Source organism: Thermobia domestica, chromosome 18 (genome assembly GCF_964235325.1).
Source record: "Thermobia domestica chromosome 18, izTheDome1.hap1.1, whole genome shotgun sequence".
Taxonomy (NCBI): Eukaryota; Metazoa; Arthropoda; class Insecta; order Zygentoma; family Lepismatidae; genus Thermobia; species Thermobia domestica.
In genome coordinates this window covers 84,088,293-84,106,343 of record NC_137471.1, presented here as the reverse complement: position 1 = coordinate 84,106,343, position 18,051 = coordinate 84,088,293, and the positions used below count along the sequence as shown (strand labels likewise).

Here is an 18,051-nt window from a genome sequence, read left to right as displayed (position 1 = left end):
GCCATTAGGTACTTCCCAATGAGATGAAAATGTGAATGTCTACACGAAGGTAGCTTATAATGTCTTGAATATGAAAAATATCCAAAATTTAAGGAATGTGCTATGGAATTTTCTATGGGCGAAAACCTGTCCTTACTCAAACAGAGATCGGTTCATTTACTCACTCATCATTGATTAGGTGTTTCCAAATGAGATAGAGAATTGAAACTCTGCATAATGGTACCCACCTTATGTAATGACTTGTGTAAGTAAAGGTTCAAAATTTAAGGAATGTACTATGGGAATTTTTATGGGCGAAAAACTGTCAATAGCCATTAGGTATTTCTTAATGAGATAAAGATGCGAAACTCTGCATGAAGGTACCTTATAACGGCTTGAAAATGAAATTTGAGGAATTTGCTATGGAAATGTTTTCATTAGAAAAAAAAACTGTCCTTACAATCAGAAATCGGGAACGATTCCGCTATTGAACACATCATGTGCATAGTGATAATGTTGTCAATCATCTGAGTGGTCGAGTTGGTGCCCTCCTCGCTGGTCTATTGGCTACCACGTGCGCCTTTGGTGTATGGGGTCCTCAGTTCGATTCCCGGTGGAAGAGCCTTTGGAATCTTAACTCTCCTCGATGTTTCTGTGTTCGTGTCCCTGTCGTTCTAGGTTAATAGAAAAACAAGTTAAGGTCACTGAGAAAAATCCGTTATCCGGACAGCGGTATAGTGTACAAATATACGGGATCCTTATGTTTACTACATAAATCAATACTTAATATACGTTATTCCTATGCTACATACGTACTGCTCTCTTTCCCGCTTAGATGTTACACAATGTCGTTGCAGGATGTCTGACATCTAACAGTCTTCCGTACATTACGTACGTCAGCTATGTTACATACGGCCATCTGTATGTGAGATCCTGACTGCCTACATACAGGCTTTTCGTTCGTGCGGAAAGTACGTTTATTCGGAACACTTATACGGAAAGTATGTTTAAAATATACTTTTTCAGTTATACGTTTAGTGTACGTTAAGTCCAAAAACTACAGGATTTACACATGTAACCAACGTTTTTACGTACGCCACATACATTTTTTCTCAGTGTGCGAGTAAAATAAGTGAAAGCTAGTAATAAGTAGTTAAGCAAGTTAATGAGGCACGTTCTGTGAATCAGTTAACTTTTAAAAACGTGGGGTAAGACACACACATACTGCCGTAAATTTCGTGGTTGGAAACCCAGAAAAGAAAAGCCAATATTTTGTCTTTTTTCGGTGAAGATTTTTTCCTTTATTGCAGTCATTGGTATTAAATAGACATTGAAATTAATTTGATAAGTAAGATACTGTAGAGGTGAGAATATTTAAAGTTAATGAAGTTTTCGAAGAAATTAGAAATTCAATTGTTCGAATTTATGTGAGACTAACAACAAAATGTAACCGGTTTCGTAAATATACTGGTACCACGAGTTATATTATAGTTACCGGTACCACAGTCGTTATGTAAAAATTGTCTTGATACTTCGTGTCTCTATCTGTGAACAGTGTGAGAATCTCTTATGTATCAATATTTTTAACAACAGTGAATTTCGTGCCTTTGCTCTTCATATTTTCTGAATTTGCCTTTCTGGGGGTTCTCCCCCACACCCTCGCCTTTGCTTGGCCTACTTCCTCACACCTCTTAAGCTTACAATTCCCGAATTACAAGTTTCTTTTCCTATTTCAACTAAAGATAAGATTTTGTATTCCAGGAAAACGCCTATTTAAATAACATGATGATTTCTTCATCTCTCTTTAGACTCCTTAAAAATTAAAAATATTCAATTTTAGCCATTTTTCTGTAGATTAGTCCCGGGAGGCTACAATCGTGCCAAATTTCATCATTCTAATCCAGCCGGAAGTGCCTAAACATTTTGGGGTTTAGGAGACGTCCAATATAAATAACATGGAAAAGGTTTTTCAGTTCCCCATAAAACCACTCTGAAGTTGGAAATTTTCATTTTTACTGACTTACTTAGGTAATACTAACGAAAGCGTTGAAGCGTACCGAATTTCACGTTTGTATTCCAATTTCGAATACCTAAAATATGTGATTATAAGTCTAAAAAAGGCCTATTTAAATAGCATGGGGAATTTCTTCCTCTCCCCTTTAGACTCCCTAAAAATTAAAAATATTCACTTTTGGCAATTTTTCTGTCGGTTAATTCCGAAAAACTACAATCATGTCAAATTTAATCATTGTAGCCCTACAGCAAATACCCTATAATTTTGGGGTGTAAAAGGTGTCCCATATAAATACGTACCGTACCATGAGAAAGATTTTTCAGTTTCCCATAAAACCACTCTAAAGTTGGAATTGTTAGTTTTACTGATTTACTTAGGTAATACTAATGAAAACGTACAAGCACACCAAATTTCAATTTTTTTTATTCCAATTCCAAGTTCCTAAAACATGAGATTATATCAAAAAAGACCCATTTAAATAACATGGGCAAATTCTTCATCCAGACCCATTTAAATAGCATGGGAAAATTCTTCATCATTTCAACCTTCCACGTCAACCGGAAGCACCCCTTTAATTTATGTCAGTTCATGTAGTTTTATATACAGTTAGGATATGTTGGTGGCAAATATTATTAAGTTTACAAGTTATTTGAAAGGTGTATATCATTGGAAGGAAAACCCGAGGCAGTATGAAACTGCGCGACATGAACTCCATAATTTCGCAATGTGGAAGGGTAGAGAACAACTAAGTATATTGAAACACCAGCCATGTCTAGTGATGTAGCAGCGAGGATTCAGCATCAAGGGTTTTGGGCCCTGTTGATACTCTTCGTATTTAGGTAATGAAAAATGAGATATTAGCGATCGTGATTTTGTAGTTCGGGTAAATGATATAGAATCTCGTTTGGACATAACTCTCTGACAGATATTTAATAGAATAAATCCTCCCTGCTGTTCTAGTGGCTAGCATGTGTGCCTTTCTTGTACAGGGTTTTGGGTTCGATTCCCGGTGGGAGATCCCTTGGGAACTAATGTTGCATGTAACACATTATGACTCCTTTAAAAATGTGTCCTTTAATGACTCCTTTAATGACTCCTTTAATTTTAAATTTAAACCAGCAATATGCCACAATTGAGAATCCCAATATACGATATTGACATAGTGAACTACAAAAAGAAATGAAATATGAACAAAAACACTAGAGGTGCAAAAAAGTGCAGCCAAGTTCGTCAGCCTCAAAAAGTGTTGAGATGAGGATGGATGAGCCAAGTTCCTCGGCCACTGCATCTGAAACAAACACTGGAACTTGGCGCGAGGTGTCAAGGAAAATTATTTTAAGGAACCTTAGGGATAGTGGTGGTGGGTTTAGGACCACCACCAACTTAGGAATATCAACTTTGCTAAGGCGCTAAGGCACATATACATTATACTGCAGTAAGATTTGATGGTTCGAAACCCAGACAAGGAAATCTTATATTCCTCCACGAAGTGTCAAGGTAAATGAAGTTAACAAGCCTTAAGGATGGTGTTTGTGAGCGTGGTGAATTTGGGGGTCACCACTAGCCTTAGGGCTGAAATGTCCCGGCCGTAAAACTGGGAACAGACATCTTAATGTATTCGAATATGTTAGACACCTCGCGCCAAGTTCCAGTGTTTGTTTCAGATGCAGTGGTCGAGGAACTTGGCTCATCCATCCTCATACCTAGTTTACAACGAATGCTATACACAACATCAACAAATTTTATAACATGTTGACTGGATGTACACTCATGTTCATACATACTCTCTATATCTACGACTCCCAAAATTCAATTGCAATCTTTAGTAATAATAAATAGTAAATAATGTGTATCTATCTATCTGTCGTCAAATTTTCGCATAGAAAGGAGCCACCTATAATCACCAAATTTTGTACACAGACAGATCTTAACCCGATCTAATCACATAGGAACTCGTTTGTTTTATTTTAAACTCTTAGGATCAAAATTTACGTACGTTTCTGGCTGTATCTAAGAACGTTTTACCGGTATGCAACTCATCTTACATATATGTTATGCGGGTTTCATAACATGAGAGGATATAATATCGTTATTTATTTTTCACTCATTTCTTTACTTGTCAGATATTTTGCATAAGCCTTAATCATCCTGGATGAAGAGCACATTTCAACTACTAAAAAGAAACAAAAATAAAAAATAAGTGTGATAGAAGAATTTTTCATCTGTTTGAAGTCTTTTCGATAACCCTATAATTACGAGTGCAAAAAATATAGATTGACAACTTTTTTTGGACATGATTGTAGCACAACACTGATGAATAAACTTTTCTCCAAGACACAAGTCTCTAGGGATGCGCACGAGACAAGATTTGAGACTGTCTCGACTTGAAAATGTGCTGTAAAAGTGATGTCTCGACTCGAAAAATATATATTTTTCTATTGGAAGAGCTGTGTCGAATTTTGTCAGGAAAATTCTGTCTCGACTCGACTCGAACGCATCCCTACAAGTCTCTTTAATGTTTTGATTTTTATTTCAGATAATACAATGCTTTGTAAGTTTTTGTACATGTTCAAATAAAATGAACTGTTCAATTTGACGTCCCGCGATTATGCCCTAATGCTAGAGGAAGTGGATGATCAGTCAGTGGGGCTCTCGAGAAAAATCACATTCGATAAATGTTACAATTTTTATCGCTGTAAGCCAATACAAGAATAAGGACATTCGCAAAAAGTGTTCTTCCCCTCGCAAAAAGTGTTCTTCCCCTAACATGTGGCGATAAAATTGTAAGTTTTAATCGATGTGACTACCTTCGAGAACTGTCACTACATGGCAGTAAGTGATGGAACCTTCGTTTGGGGACGGCAGGGGGAGAAATTGTTCCCACTGAGTTTGTGAAATGATAATAAATTGAGTACTATAGTAATTTACTGATAAAAAGTGAAATTATTATGCTGGTGGACAATTATTACATCAGATTTTTTTTTTTTTTTTTTTTTTTGGACAACTCTGAAAATCAGTAGTGTGCTTAGATTGACAACAACTATATATATAATTGTTTCATGTAATAAATGAAATGAAACTATTAATTTTAGTCCGACATTTACGTCCTGTAGGCTTAAGAAGACAGATGGTTAATGGAAGAGAATTTCATCATGAAACAATTCTTAGAATGAGAACACGGGATGAAACGGAAGTACGCCAAAAAATACGAACAAATTGTCGTACACCACAAATTCATATCGTCCGGGATCCAGGCAAAGACCGCTTGAGTCAGAAGTGAGAACTTTACCAAAGAGTCAAATCACTTCCCTCTACTTTTTTATGTATTTAGTTGAGGTTTTAAAATGATTTAGGCTTGAGCAGTTATTCGAGTACATTTATTTTCGTTAGAGATGTGACATCAGCAAGTTAGTTTACTCTGAATTTTAGCCAACTACTTACTATAGCGAATACATTTAATTATTTAAAAGCAGCTATTACTGGCTTGTAATTTATTTACTATTATCGTGTGCAAGAGTAACATTTTGTGTTTATTTGACCTGCTCTATAAATAACACTAGAAAATCTTGCTCAAAATGTATCTCTATTGTACATAAAAAATAAAAAAAGAACATAATAAACCATAAAGCGTAGTCTGGTACCCTTTCAAATAACAGCGACTATGTTTTGTACATATAGGATACATTTACAACATTATATTTGTTATCTATAGTGATCCTTTTTCAATACGCAAATCGAAATGTAGATATTTCATCTATACAGTACATACCTTTGACCTTTACAGAATAAGGAAACAATGTATGGAATGTTATTCATGGTATCCCGCGAATTGCGTTAGGTTCTCTACCCCTTTAAATCCTTGAAAAGAGCTTTTGCTGGGTGGAACTTTGTGGTTGGATCAATACAGACAGGGTCACATGGCCATGTGGAAATTCCTTGTTTCACTCTGTACTGTACAACCACTCACTTGCACAGGGCCAACAACTACCAGAGACATTATTCATTGGAAAAGGGGAGACGGGAGTGGAAGGAGGGGGCAGAAATATGAGTAATATTTACGCCACAAGTACTCCAGGTGTCAAAATTCTGGTTTTGTGCCTTTAATAGTGGCTTACAATGATAGTCTTGTTTTAGTTATTTTTTTCTCTTTCTTCCTCTCGGAGAATAATTTAAGTGTACCAAATTTAATTAACAAACCAAACTAGTAATATGTATTCTATGTAAAATTAGCAGTGTATATATATCTGAAGCAACAGATGCAAAAGCAACAAATACAGGTACCTACTTAATGAACCACTTGAAATTTATGTTTTCATTATTATTATTATTATTATTATTATTATTATTATTATTATTATTATTATTATTATATACCATCAAGGTTACAATTAGATGTAAATTTAGCGAAAGCGTTTGATATTATCTCACACCCCCTTTTTACTCGACATATAATATAGGACTCTCCAAGACAGTGTTGAATTCAGGCATGTTCAAGGAAGGCTGAGACCCCTAGAATATATATGCGCCCTCCTAGAATATCTATACACATGCATTGAAATATTTGTTTTTTTTCTGTTTAATTTTTTTCGGAAATAAAAGAGTCTTGAAAGGAAAGATTTTTTTTTAAGAAAATTAGTTTTATCTTTTGCCCAACCTAATTGTTCCAATTATCAAACCGCGTTCTCGTTTAAGTCGAAGTGAAATAAAAACTTGGAAATTAGATACAGACGCACACAAACGCTTTACAAAGTTAGTTAGGGGAAAAAATGACAATATGTTGGTTATTGCAACCGAACAGACAATAACAAGTCGCGAGGTTTGTTACGACAGATTCTTGCTGCTCTATGGCGATCTAGAACAGAGCGCCCCCTCCCCTTCCCCCCGTTGTGCAAAAGACTGAATTCAACACTGCTCCAAGATTTCCGAAATTGTTTCAGAAGTTTTTGTTAGTGAGAGCTTTTGGAGTAAATATAGGTTCTACATTCTCCGATATTGTAAAAATTCAAAGAGGGATGCCACAAGGACCTTCCTTAAAGCCTCTACTGTTGTCTATTTCTATATATCATTTATCTGAATTAATTAATGATGATGGTATCCTGATGATATTATATTGTACAAGTTTGTCAAAGATTATAATAGCGTACACAAGCTTCGATCTTTTACAGATTTTGTTGTGAAAATAAAATGTCTATTAATGCATAATCACCATCATAGGTATTCTGACATTATTGGTAGGTCACTTGGCGTAACTGAGAAGCTTCCATGTTCTACAGTCTTCCTGTAACCTCTTCGGTCTTCACGTACGATATTTCTGTTTTTATATTGTTCATAAATTGTAGTCTACTTCGCCCCCTCCCTCCCTTTCCTGTCACCATACCCTTCTAGCATGTCCTTCATGGTATAGTTCCTTCTTAACCAATGCCCCAACCAGTTTCTCTTTCTGTTAGTAATATCTAAAATTATTTTCTCCCCCCACCATTTCTAACACCTTATCATTCGTTTTCTGCTCGACCCAGCTAATTCTATCCATTCTTCTCCACGCCTACATTTCCAAAGCTTCCAGTTGGTTTTCATCACTTTTTTAAATGCAAATAAGATGAAAAATAGTGTCATATACTATAACAGGGAAACAAATTATATGACAATATATTGTATAAGCGGGGAAAACTTTTTTAAAAAGTTAGAAATGTAAAAGACTCAAGAGTAGGCCTAATATTTGTCAAAAAAGCTTTTATTTGATGAACATGTAAAGTAATAACTTTTAAGAGTTTTATTTATTAACTAAGTAAAAAATTTTTCATAATATATGTATTCCTTGTAAAGTATAATGTTCTAGCAAGGCCTAAATTAGAATATGCCTGTTCATTATGATATTCTGTTCCATGTGTAGCTGACGTTCATTCTCGAAAAGTGGAGAGAAAGCAGAACTTATGTTTTAAGACCAGATATAATTTTACTGCTTATACTTAAGAACAATAGGTAATATTTTTGAAACCTAACGTACTGAAAAATGGAGGCGTGTTACATGATCGAACACTGAGGAGTGTTCACTATAAATCCGCACAAGTTACAATGAGAAGTATAATTGAAATGCCATACAGAAAAAGGTACAAACGGGATACATATGAGAAGTTACACCACAGAGAATAGTACCGTATCATAGCACTAACGGCTTTCAATCACTCTCTCACGACGCACTTTGTCGATACGATATCTGGTATATCTTGCAAAGTTGTGTACAACAGATATATCGATGTTTTTCAGGCGAGGTAACGGATCTGCCGAATGAGTTGATCCAGGTTTGTAGCATGCCATCCCGTAGCATAGACAACAGCCTTCAAAATTGCCCAGAAATTTTTGATGGGTCGAATTTCAGGAACATTAGCTGGGTTATCTTGTTTCGGTACAAATTCAGTGCTTGAGATATTCAGTCATAACTCTAGCGTAATGCGCGGATTAGGCCAGAACAATGTCCCTAGTTCATAGTTTGCACGTACGTATGATGTTAGTCTCTTCCTAATGCACTGTACCAGGTACGTGTGGATCGACGCAATTACACCTTTGGAACCCATAGCAATCCAAACAAGCACTTTCTCTTCAAATTTCTTTTTGGTGGCAAATTTAACACTAGATGGAGCTGTAGAGTGGTCAGATGTATAGAATCCATCATTTCCATTGATAGAGGCATGGGACAATGTAAGATAGATTTCATCGTCCAAGATGAAATTACGAACACCGAATTTTCGCAGCAAGCGGCCACACTTAGGTTTAACCATGTTTTTTTGTTGTTCTGTGCACTAGGGGATGGTTTGTTTCTTTCTGTATTGTAGACATGTTTTCTTATGTATTACATGACGGATCATGTACACAAAAGACTTGAATTTTCGCGCCGCCACACGCATTGAAACACCATCGTTGTTCTGGATTGTCTTCTTCAGCTGCTGCACCTTTTGCTTCGTGAAAATACGAGCTGGTCGTCCCGATCCTGACTGTCGTTTCCGTCAATACCATTCTTACATCTTTCAATGATGTCGTAGATTGTTCTATGCTGCACTCCTTCAGCTGTAAAATGTTTTACTGTGTACTTTTTGTCCTTGCTTTCATGTGTCCGGTAAAACTTGTACACACGTTCCCGCAATAGGTCTTCTTTCGATGCCATTCTCATCATCAAACAGGGTCACGATAACACCATTTGTTCCTGTACTTGTTGGTGCACTACTGGCTCATCGTCCTGACAGGTCTGCCGCCTGTTCATGTGCTACGTGAGGCAGGTGGTGTCCTCTACAAGTTTGTGCAGATTTATATTGAACACCCCTTAATATAAAATTTCGTAAATAATAAATTATTCAGCATTTACATAATAAATCATTTTTATTGAAGGTTTCTAATATTAGGATAAAACAAAGAAATGAAGCATGTTATTTGGTATAATAGACTAGTTTAGGTAGATTGCTAAGAAACTATGATTTCAAAAAATTCTCAAGATTATGGAAAATGATGTAATATAAGTATACTTATATGTACTTGAATGAACAACAAAGTATGTGATAAGTAGTCAATATGCAAATTATAATTAATTCGAAGGCGTGATAAGCAAGCATGTATTTTCCCTTTTTAATATCTATACCATACACATGAATTTACTAATTTCTGATTTTAACAAAGAGCTGTTTTTTGATGTGATCGCTGTTCTTAGCACTATAAGGTAATTACTACAATTATTATTACAAAACGAAATTACTTTTGTTTATAGTAATAGCAGTGTTTCTAAACCTTTTCAACTATGACGTTCAAATCGAAGGATACCCATTAAACTTCACGAAACCCATGAGTTGAATATGCAAAAAAGAAAAAATCCATTGTTACTCCAGGTGCTAAACTCATATTCATTAAAAAGGGGGCGCGGTGGCTCAGTGGTAGAGCGTTCACCTCCGGTGCTTGGGGTCCCTGGTTCGATCACAGCTCGTGCCGTGAGGACTTTGTGGTGAACAAACACCGTGCTCGTGGGTTTTCCCGGGGTTCTCCCGTTTCCTCCCACTTTCTTCATTCCACCATTTCATTCATTACTCATCATTTCCGTCTCCTTTAGCCTAACCGGCATAACCGTGGGACGTAAAACTCAAAGATTTCATTTCATTTCATTTCAAATTCATTAAATGTTGATTTTAAAATTAAACATGTTTCTACTCACGAACATGTGTAACTCTTGTATCACCTTCTCTCCCTCTCATAAACTTAGGATATTGTGTAGGAATATGACTTGATGTTCACTTTATTCTTAGAATATCATCTTCTTTTACCTATATTCCACAGTGACATGAGTTACTTTATGTTCTCATTCGAAATTTCAGAATATTCATACAAACTCCATCATGACTATGTGAGTAGCGTATACGCCTTTGGCGTGAAAGACCTGGGTTCGATTCCTGGCGAAAGCTCATGTGGTCAAGATTCCACGTTAAGCTGTAGGTCCACTTCTTATATAACGTCGCTGCTAAACGGGATGCTAAACTCACATCCAATCAAATTCAATTCAAAATAGTCATGTTTTACTGCCAGAAAATCGTTCAAAAATAAATTTGATTCGATAATTTCGCTAAATATTGCCTCAAAATCCACCAGAGAGTTGCGGTAGCATAAGAATCGCTGTAAAATAGGAAAGATTAAGCTACAAATTGAAACTACTTTTGTTCAGAGCAGTATAATATAGCAGGGTTTTCCGATGTCTTTTTAAGTTTTAAACTCAAAGCGAAGATTGTAAATATAATTAACCAGTTGAGAATGCTCCAAGAGCATTGGAAGAGCGAATTTAAAAAGAATAGGGAGATGAATCGGGAAGGATAACTGTGATTGTTCCTACATGTAGAATAAATCTTTCTATCCACACCTTCTGTTTCTCGCAAAAATTCACAAAATATCATCTCTTTTTGACTTACAGTTCCCGAGATTGACCCCTTAAATCTCCCGAAATTCGAACTTTTTTGGTCAATATGTCGGGAACGGTAAGTCATAGGGAGATGATATTGGTATTGATCAATTCCTAAGAGGATGGTGAACATATTGGTACCGATAGTAATCGGTGGCCACTAGCCAACTGGCTACTGGACAAACCAGTGGTCAGTTGGCCAGTGGCCAGGGGTTACTCTTTGGTGCCAACATATTCACCTTCCTCTTAGGTATCGATCGATACCAATACCATCTCCCTATGACTTGCCGTTCCCGAAATATGGCTCCTTAAATCTTCGGAAATTGGCCATTTTTTGGCCAATAGCTCGGGAACAGTAAGAGTGACGCGAAAAATTCCATCACTTTCTGAGATAGTTATTGATGCTCTATCAAATGAAGAGCTCAAAATTGAAAAGATCGCAAATAACAGACACACACACAGACACACAGACATAGAGAATTCAGTAACGAACTTCGTTGAAAATGGAAAGTATTACTTGAAATAAAAGTATTGTTTTTAAAAAAAACTATTATTTAAAATAATATTAATGTTTAAAAGTATTGTTTAAAATGAAATTTAAATATCGAGCTAGCAACCTCATGAAGCAGATTGAATCACCATAGTTGACAGGTCAACCCAAATTGATGGAAGTAAACATCAAAATGCATATAGCAGAACGAACCTGTATTGAACCTTGTATGACTTGGGATTGACAAAGAAAAGAAACCTCTTCTGCGTACTTGTCTAGGGACACCTATCTGATTGTTGGCACGCAGTTTTTTTCTCTAAGCAAATCGAATTGTACCTGACTATATACTACTATATAAACATACCACTATGTAAACATTAAACATAATGACTATATAAAATAACGTGCCTCCTGGCAGGGATGTGCAATACTTCAGTTAATCTATATTAACAAATTTGGAAAATTGATATTAATATTACTTATCGATATATCAATATATTTCGATATTTTGATACTTCCAATATTTCAATATCCAATATTGAAATAGTTTTCGATATTTCGACATTTGATGTGTCAATTTTTTTAATACTTCAATATTTATTGATATTTCTGTACTTTTAAGACTCCTAACTACGTATATTATGTATAGTAAACCGGAAATCTTATAGAACGACTTTGTCCGTCGGTCTGTCCAGAGGTATCAGAACAAAAACGATGAGAGATATCAAGACGTGCCTTTTTGCAATCAACTCAGCGTCCCAAGAATAGGTACTAATTTCTCCATTTACCTCTAATTAAACCGAAAGTGACTCAAATCAGCCATTTTGGTTTCACCATTTCTCGCCATAGAACAAAAATGGTAATAGATAGCAGCAAGCGGGTTTCTCCAATCGATTCACTGTCTTAAGGGAGCCTATCACCACAATCTGCAACACTCTATCTAAACTGAAACTGGTTGAAATTTTGTACTACTTCCGGTTTCAATACTGATTTCCGTACAGGAAAAACAGTGAGAAATATCCATATTCGGTTTTCTTGTAAATGATTTAGCGTCCCAAGAATAGGTTACATTTTCTTCGATAAATATCAATTCAAACCGGAAGTGGTTCAAAGTAACCACTTCCGGTTTCAACATTTATCATCATAGAACAAATTGATATATAGCGAGAAGCTGTTTTCTGCAAACGATGCAGGGTCTCAAGAAGGCATACCATCCTAACCCGTAACACTCTACCAACTGGAAGTGGTCGAATTTCAATACTTCTGGTTTCAATATCGATTTCCATGGAGCAAAAACGGTAAGAAATAGCGAGATACTGTTTTCTGCGATTGAATCTGCTTCCGAAGAGGTATCAATCTGTCTCCTCCCTATTTCATCTCTTAACAATCTACCCAATCTGTAAGTGGCTCAAATTGTCGATTTCCAGTTTCGATTTTAGAATAAAAACATTAAGTCATAGCGAGTAATAACTTTCTGATATGGATTCAGTGTCCGAGGAACAGGTTCTATCTTTGATTTTATTAATAAATTGCAACCAATAGTTATAAATATAATACTTCAAGTTTGGGTATTGAATACCTATAGTGTGGAAATCTACCGTAATTTCACACTGCAAAACGAAACTCACTTTTTTTATGTTTTGATAGTTAATGTTTCGATAATTTTGCCCAATAATTTCGATATATTTTGGTATTTTTTTACATTCTTCAATATTTGTTTATATTTCGGAATAATTATGCAAAAAATTCAAGCATAATTTCAGACATTAAAAGTGCTCGTGAATTATGAAACACCCACCAACACTACCTTAGGGGCCAATAACATCATCATAAACTCCCGGATCGAAACACAACCATGTGAAAAAATTCGTTTTAAATGGGTCAGCCATTTCCCCATGATGATGGAACAGACAACGTCCAATCTTTTGGAACTGTAAAAAGAAATAGAAATTGCCCCCTTCCCTCCGTTAAAAACGAAATTTTAGAAAACGCCGGGGAGCCGTGTCCAACATTTTTAATGAGAATATATATATATATATATATATATATATATATATATATATATATATATATATATATATATATATATATATATATATATATATATATATATATATAGGCTTCTGAGATAGACTACTCTATTTTCGATATAAACTTTGAACCTCCTTCCCTCTACCCTCTCTATTCCCTTCATTCAAACGGACATGATAAAAACCCAGTTCGAGATAGGTACTAAGTTCAAAAATTCGTAAATACAATCACAAATAAGCTTTCATTTTTTACTTATGTAGATAGATAAACGAAACACATACCAGAAATTAAATGCACAGCTCTTATAAAAATTACAGAGATAGTGTGACGTTTCAATACCATAAGAGTATCTTCATCAGATACAAAAAGAAGCGCAGGTTATATTCGTAACTTGACTGTAATTGTACGATTTACTATGGAGGAAAAAAAAACTTGTCGAAGACATGATTACGGCTACCATTAAATGATTTTGTCTCATGCAATTTCCAAAGATAGGCAGCCGTGTTTTCTTCTGTGAAAAAGGGGAGGGGAATCAGGAAATACAGACCACTCCTACCCATATTAGTTATCTTATTTCATTCTATCACACACACACGCTTGTGCACAGCCTTCTAGATTTTCTGTAACCCCTTGGTATTGGATCGAATCCTCCGAACAGCAAGGAGCAAAAGATAGTGAGAGAAAGAGCTACAGGAAATTCCCGGATGTTGAGTTGGGAAGATTTTTTTTTTCTTAGTGGGGAGGTGTTCCTGTTTCTTCTCTTCCCCTCTTCGTTTTTTCTTACCATCTTCCATTTTAGCTCCCTTTTTTATCGTCGTATTGCCATGGCAACATGGAAAAAAGATCTATAAAACAGTGCTAGTATCCAAGGTTACTGTTAGTTCCTCTCATTTCCCTATCCAGTCCAGAAAATGAAGCAAAAAAGAAATATCTGTTCGGCTTTTCTATCAGGATCTCTTTTTCCCCCGATAAAAAAGAAATGTTCAAAACTGAAGAAAAGAAGTCCTTATTTAGTAGCTTGGTTTCAATTTTGATACTTCCATTGATTTGGATAGGTCAATATTGTCTATGATGAAGAAAAAGATATATAAAAGAATATGGAGAACACATAAAAATAATATTTTGTTAGTAAGTGCTGAAATCTGACTATCGTCAAGAAATAGCTCAATATTCTATGTATTGAGTCATAATACGTTACCATATGTCTACAACTGCCACATAATACTAACACTAGCTTATGAAATTTAATGAACAAACAAATAAACGTACGGATTAAGAATACGGGAGTCAAATCAGTGAAATTTATATCATATATATCTTCATGGAAATAATATCATAATACCGTCTATGCTTTTATTTTGTTGACATGGCTTACATCACTTGGCACAGATCAATCTGAGATACACCGCAAGGGATAATTGTTCAAAATTTATAATTCTTTCGCTAATTATTTCCTAACGGCTTCTACGCTTCTTATTTTCTTGGCGCATGCCCACCAACTGCGTAGAGATTTATACTACGTCTCCAAAGATATGTCGAAAATGATGTGCATGCAAAGTTATATAACGTAAACTAGCTACAATCACACACCGTTGCCGGGTCTTATTTTAGAATATTAATTAAAAGAGAAGGAAATGATCCTTACTCCATTTCCAGGTATCTATCCTCTGCTGTTATATAAGCCCGCTCAATCACGAGGTAATGTGGGTTGCATAGACATGAGGCGTTATCAGAAACCAAGAGAAATGCATACACTGTCATATACATTTTTACACCAACCTCCTACAAAATCTGAACACCTGAGCCGAAAAACAAAAAATAAAAAAAAAGCCTCGTACAGGTTTAGATATGGTGACAATCTCTCTGTGTACAAAATTTGGTGGTTCTAGTTTACTTCTTCCCATGCGGAAAGGTGATGAATAGAGACACGATTTTTAGGTGACACGCGAAATATATCAGTTTCGTACGAAAATGTTGTGTACCTAAAACATATATTTTTTTCATTATTTGTTAGGTTATATAACGCTCGCGGTTAAACGCGAAATTCTGTCGAATTAGCGAAATTTGCAACAAGTCTCGACATGGCACGAAATTTACTCAAAACTGACAATTTTTCGACGCTTTTACGATTTATTCACTACCATTATGTCTCCCTTCTGCATACTTGACCATAAGTAAACACTGCTAGTTCGTCATTTGTCTATCTGATGGCACGTTTTCTAGCAATATGATGAAAATTCCCATTTTTGAGAAAATAGATCACCGTAAATTTTTGAAATTTTGCATGCAGTTACAAAATGAGCTCCAAATGGTATCTACCGGTGAAGTGAATAGTGTGGAAGGAGTGTTGCGGGGTATCTTAGATGAGCATTCAGAAATCGCTGGTAAATCTCCAACTAATGTACTATCAGTTTCGAATGTTGATGCAATGCATACTCTTCTTACAATGAGATATTTACCCGACAAAGAACAAATTTAACACCAGAAAATATTGAAACAATTCTTACGTGTTATTTGCATAAGTAAACTGTGAACACTAGTTATTTTTTCTATTAATGTTCTGTGTGTGTGTGTGTTTTCTTTAAATTATACTTCTATTCAATGAAGATGCTATATTTTATTTTTTAAAAAAAACTCAAATATTAACATTGTCATGCATGAGCTCACGTCATGATGATTGATAGTGGAAATTAAGGTGAAATAAAAGGTAATTAATTGTAATTGTCAAGGAAAATAGTATTCTTACATTGAATTTTTATTCACCGATTTTATCCTGCTTTACGCATATTTTTATAACGAAATTACGAATTCCTATTTACCACAAAATCGTGTCTCTAGTGATGACTCACAGATATATATATATATATATATATATATATATAGATAGATAGATAGATAGATAGATAGATAGATAGATAGATAGATAGATAGATAGATAGATAGATATAATTTTATTATAATGTCTGCAAACTTATATGCCATAAAAACAATTAGTACGAGAAACACTCAGCAATCTGTGCTAGGGGGTCACAAAACTGTACATCTCTTTCGGTTCAGGACAAAACAAAACTGAAAGCTGGAGCTGCGTCTGCGTTTAGGGGTCGCTTCAGCGACGGTGGGTATAGGCGTTTGGCGATTGACATTTTGAACGTTTTTGTGGGCGTTTGTCCGATTTGTAAATTGGGTATACTGTCCTATACTCTCTATCCAAAAAGGCATTTTATTCACTGCATCTCTTTCGGCCTTAAGCTTACTGAATTTAAGATTAACAATTAGGCATATTTTGGCATTTAATAATTGGCATTTACGAAATCGAAATATTTACTTTAAAATGTAAAAATTTGGGGATCATTTTTAGTAAACACAAAATTATACATAATTTGTTTGTTTTCTGTCTCAGCTTTGTTGCGCAGTGGTAATATTGGCATAGATTAGCATCTGTAAATATTCTTTTAAATTATGTATTTATGATAAAAATTACTTTGCCTTAAATTTATGTCTTGTAGTTTACATGAAATAAATATATAATGATTGTCATATTTCTGTATTCTTTCAGATCAAGTGAAGATGATTATTGCCCGCAAGAATCCGTGGAATATATTCAAGATTACGTCCTGAAGATCTTGCGACAAAAATATTCTCCAGTTAAAGTAACTCTGTTCTACAAAGAAGACCAGTAAAACAATGTTTTAAAATAGGAATACTTTAATTTTATAATAATTACTAGGCCTTGATATATTGTAACAGTAATGATTTCAAGGGATAGCCCGGAGAAATTTTCCCCATGCAGCTGGAAAGTTCTCCCTGGACCAAATCTCCGATGATCAACTAGGGTTGCCAACTCTGGAAAATAAAAAAAAATCGGTACCCCCTTAAAATTCGCTATGATATAGGTCTAAGTGGGAAGTATCTCTGTTCCGATCCAACCATGGGAAGGAAATGTACTATTGTGAACAAAAGTGAATTAGCACCTGTATTCTTCATATCGTACGTACATTCAATAATAAGCTTAATAGATACATTGTGCTATAAATGGGAAATTGAAATAACTGCCACTTCTTTAAAATTACCGAAATAGATGAACAAAAGTATATTAATTTTTAGGTGACAATTTGGATTTGGAAAATGAAATTTATTCTTTAAACTTATACTTCAATTACAGGAAATTCCTTTAAGAAGTTCTTTTTCACTCTGAATAAATTACAAAATTCCTTACAAGTAAATTTCAAATTTTCCCTGATACAGTCCCTGTCATCTCTTTAAAATTATCTAAACACGTGAGCAAAATATAGATTAATTGTTGATAGATTGTGGAAGGTGGTAGGCTTGGATTTACAGGATGAAATTTATTTTTTTAAAATCTGTACCTGGAACTAGATGAAACTGCTTGGAACGAGATACGAATTTGAGAAAAACAGTCATAAAGGGGCTGGTACGAAGTTTGTACGAATCACCGCCTTTAAGCAAAATAACAGCAATATTTCCGGCCAGGACGGTTAAAAACTGGCCAGTTGGCAACCCTATGATCAATAAGGATCACTGATATTTTCACAGTACTACTTTCATTCATTCCTTGTGTATTGAAATTCTCCCCCCCCCCCCGAGAAACTG

The 18,051-nt window shown here is 35.1% G+C and overlaps 1 protein-coding gene across 1 annotated transcript in view; it reads left to right on the top strand.

Annotated features, from left to right (window-relative positions):
• Positions 1-17,678, top strand: part of MESR6 (misexpression suppressor of ras 6) — an 86,164-nt gene extending 68,486 nt beyond the window's left edge. Inside the window, exon 2 of the mRNA XM_081746839.1 lies at positions 16,997-17,678. Within this exon, the coding sequence (XP_081602965.1) occupies positions 16,997-17,120 (124 nt within the window). The 3' untranslated portion in view covers positions 17,121-17,678. The remainder of the gene's footprint in view (positions 1-16,996) is intronic.
• Positions 17,679-18,051: the final 373 nt, after the last annotated feature.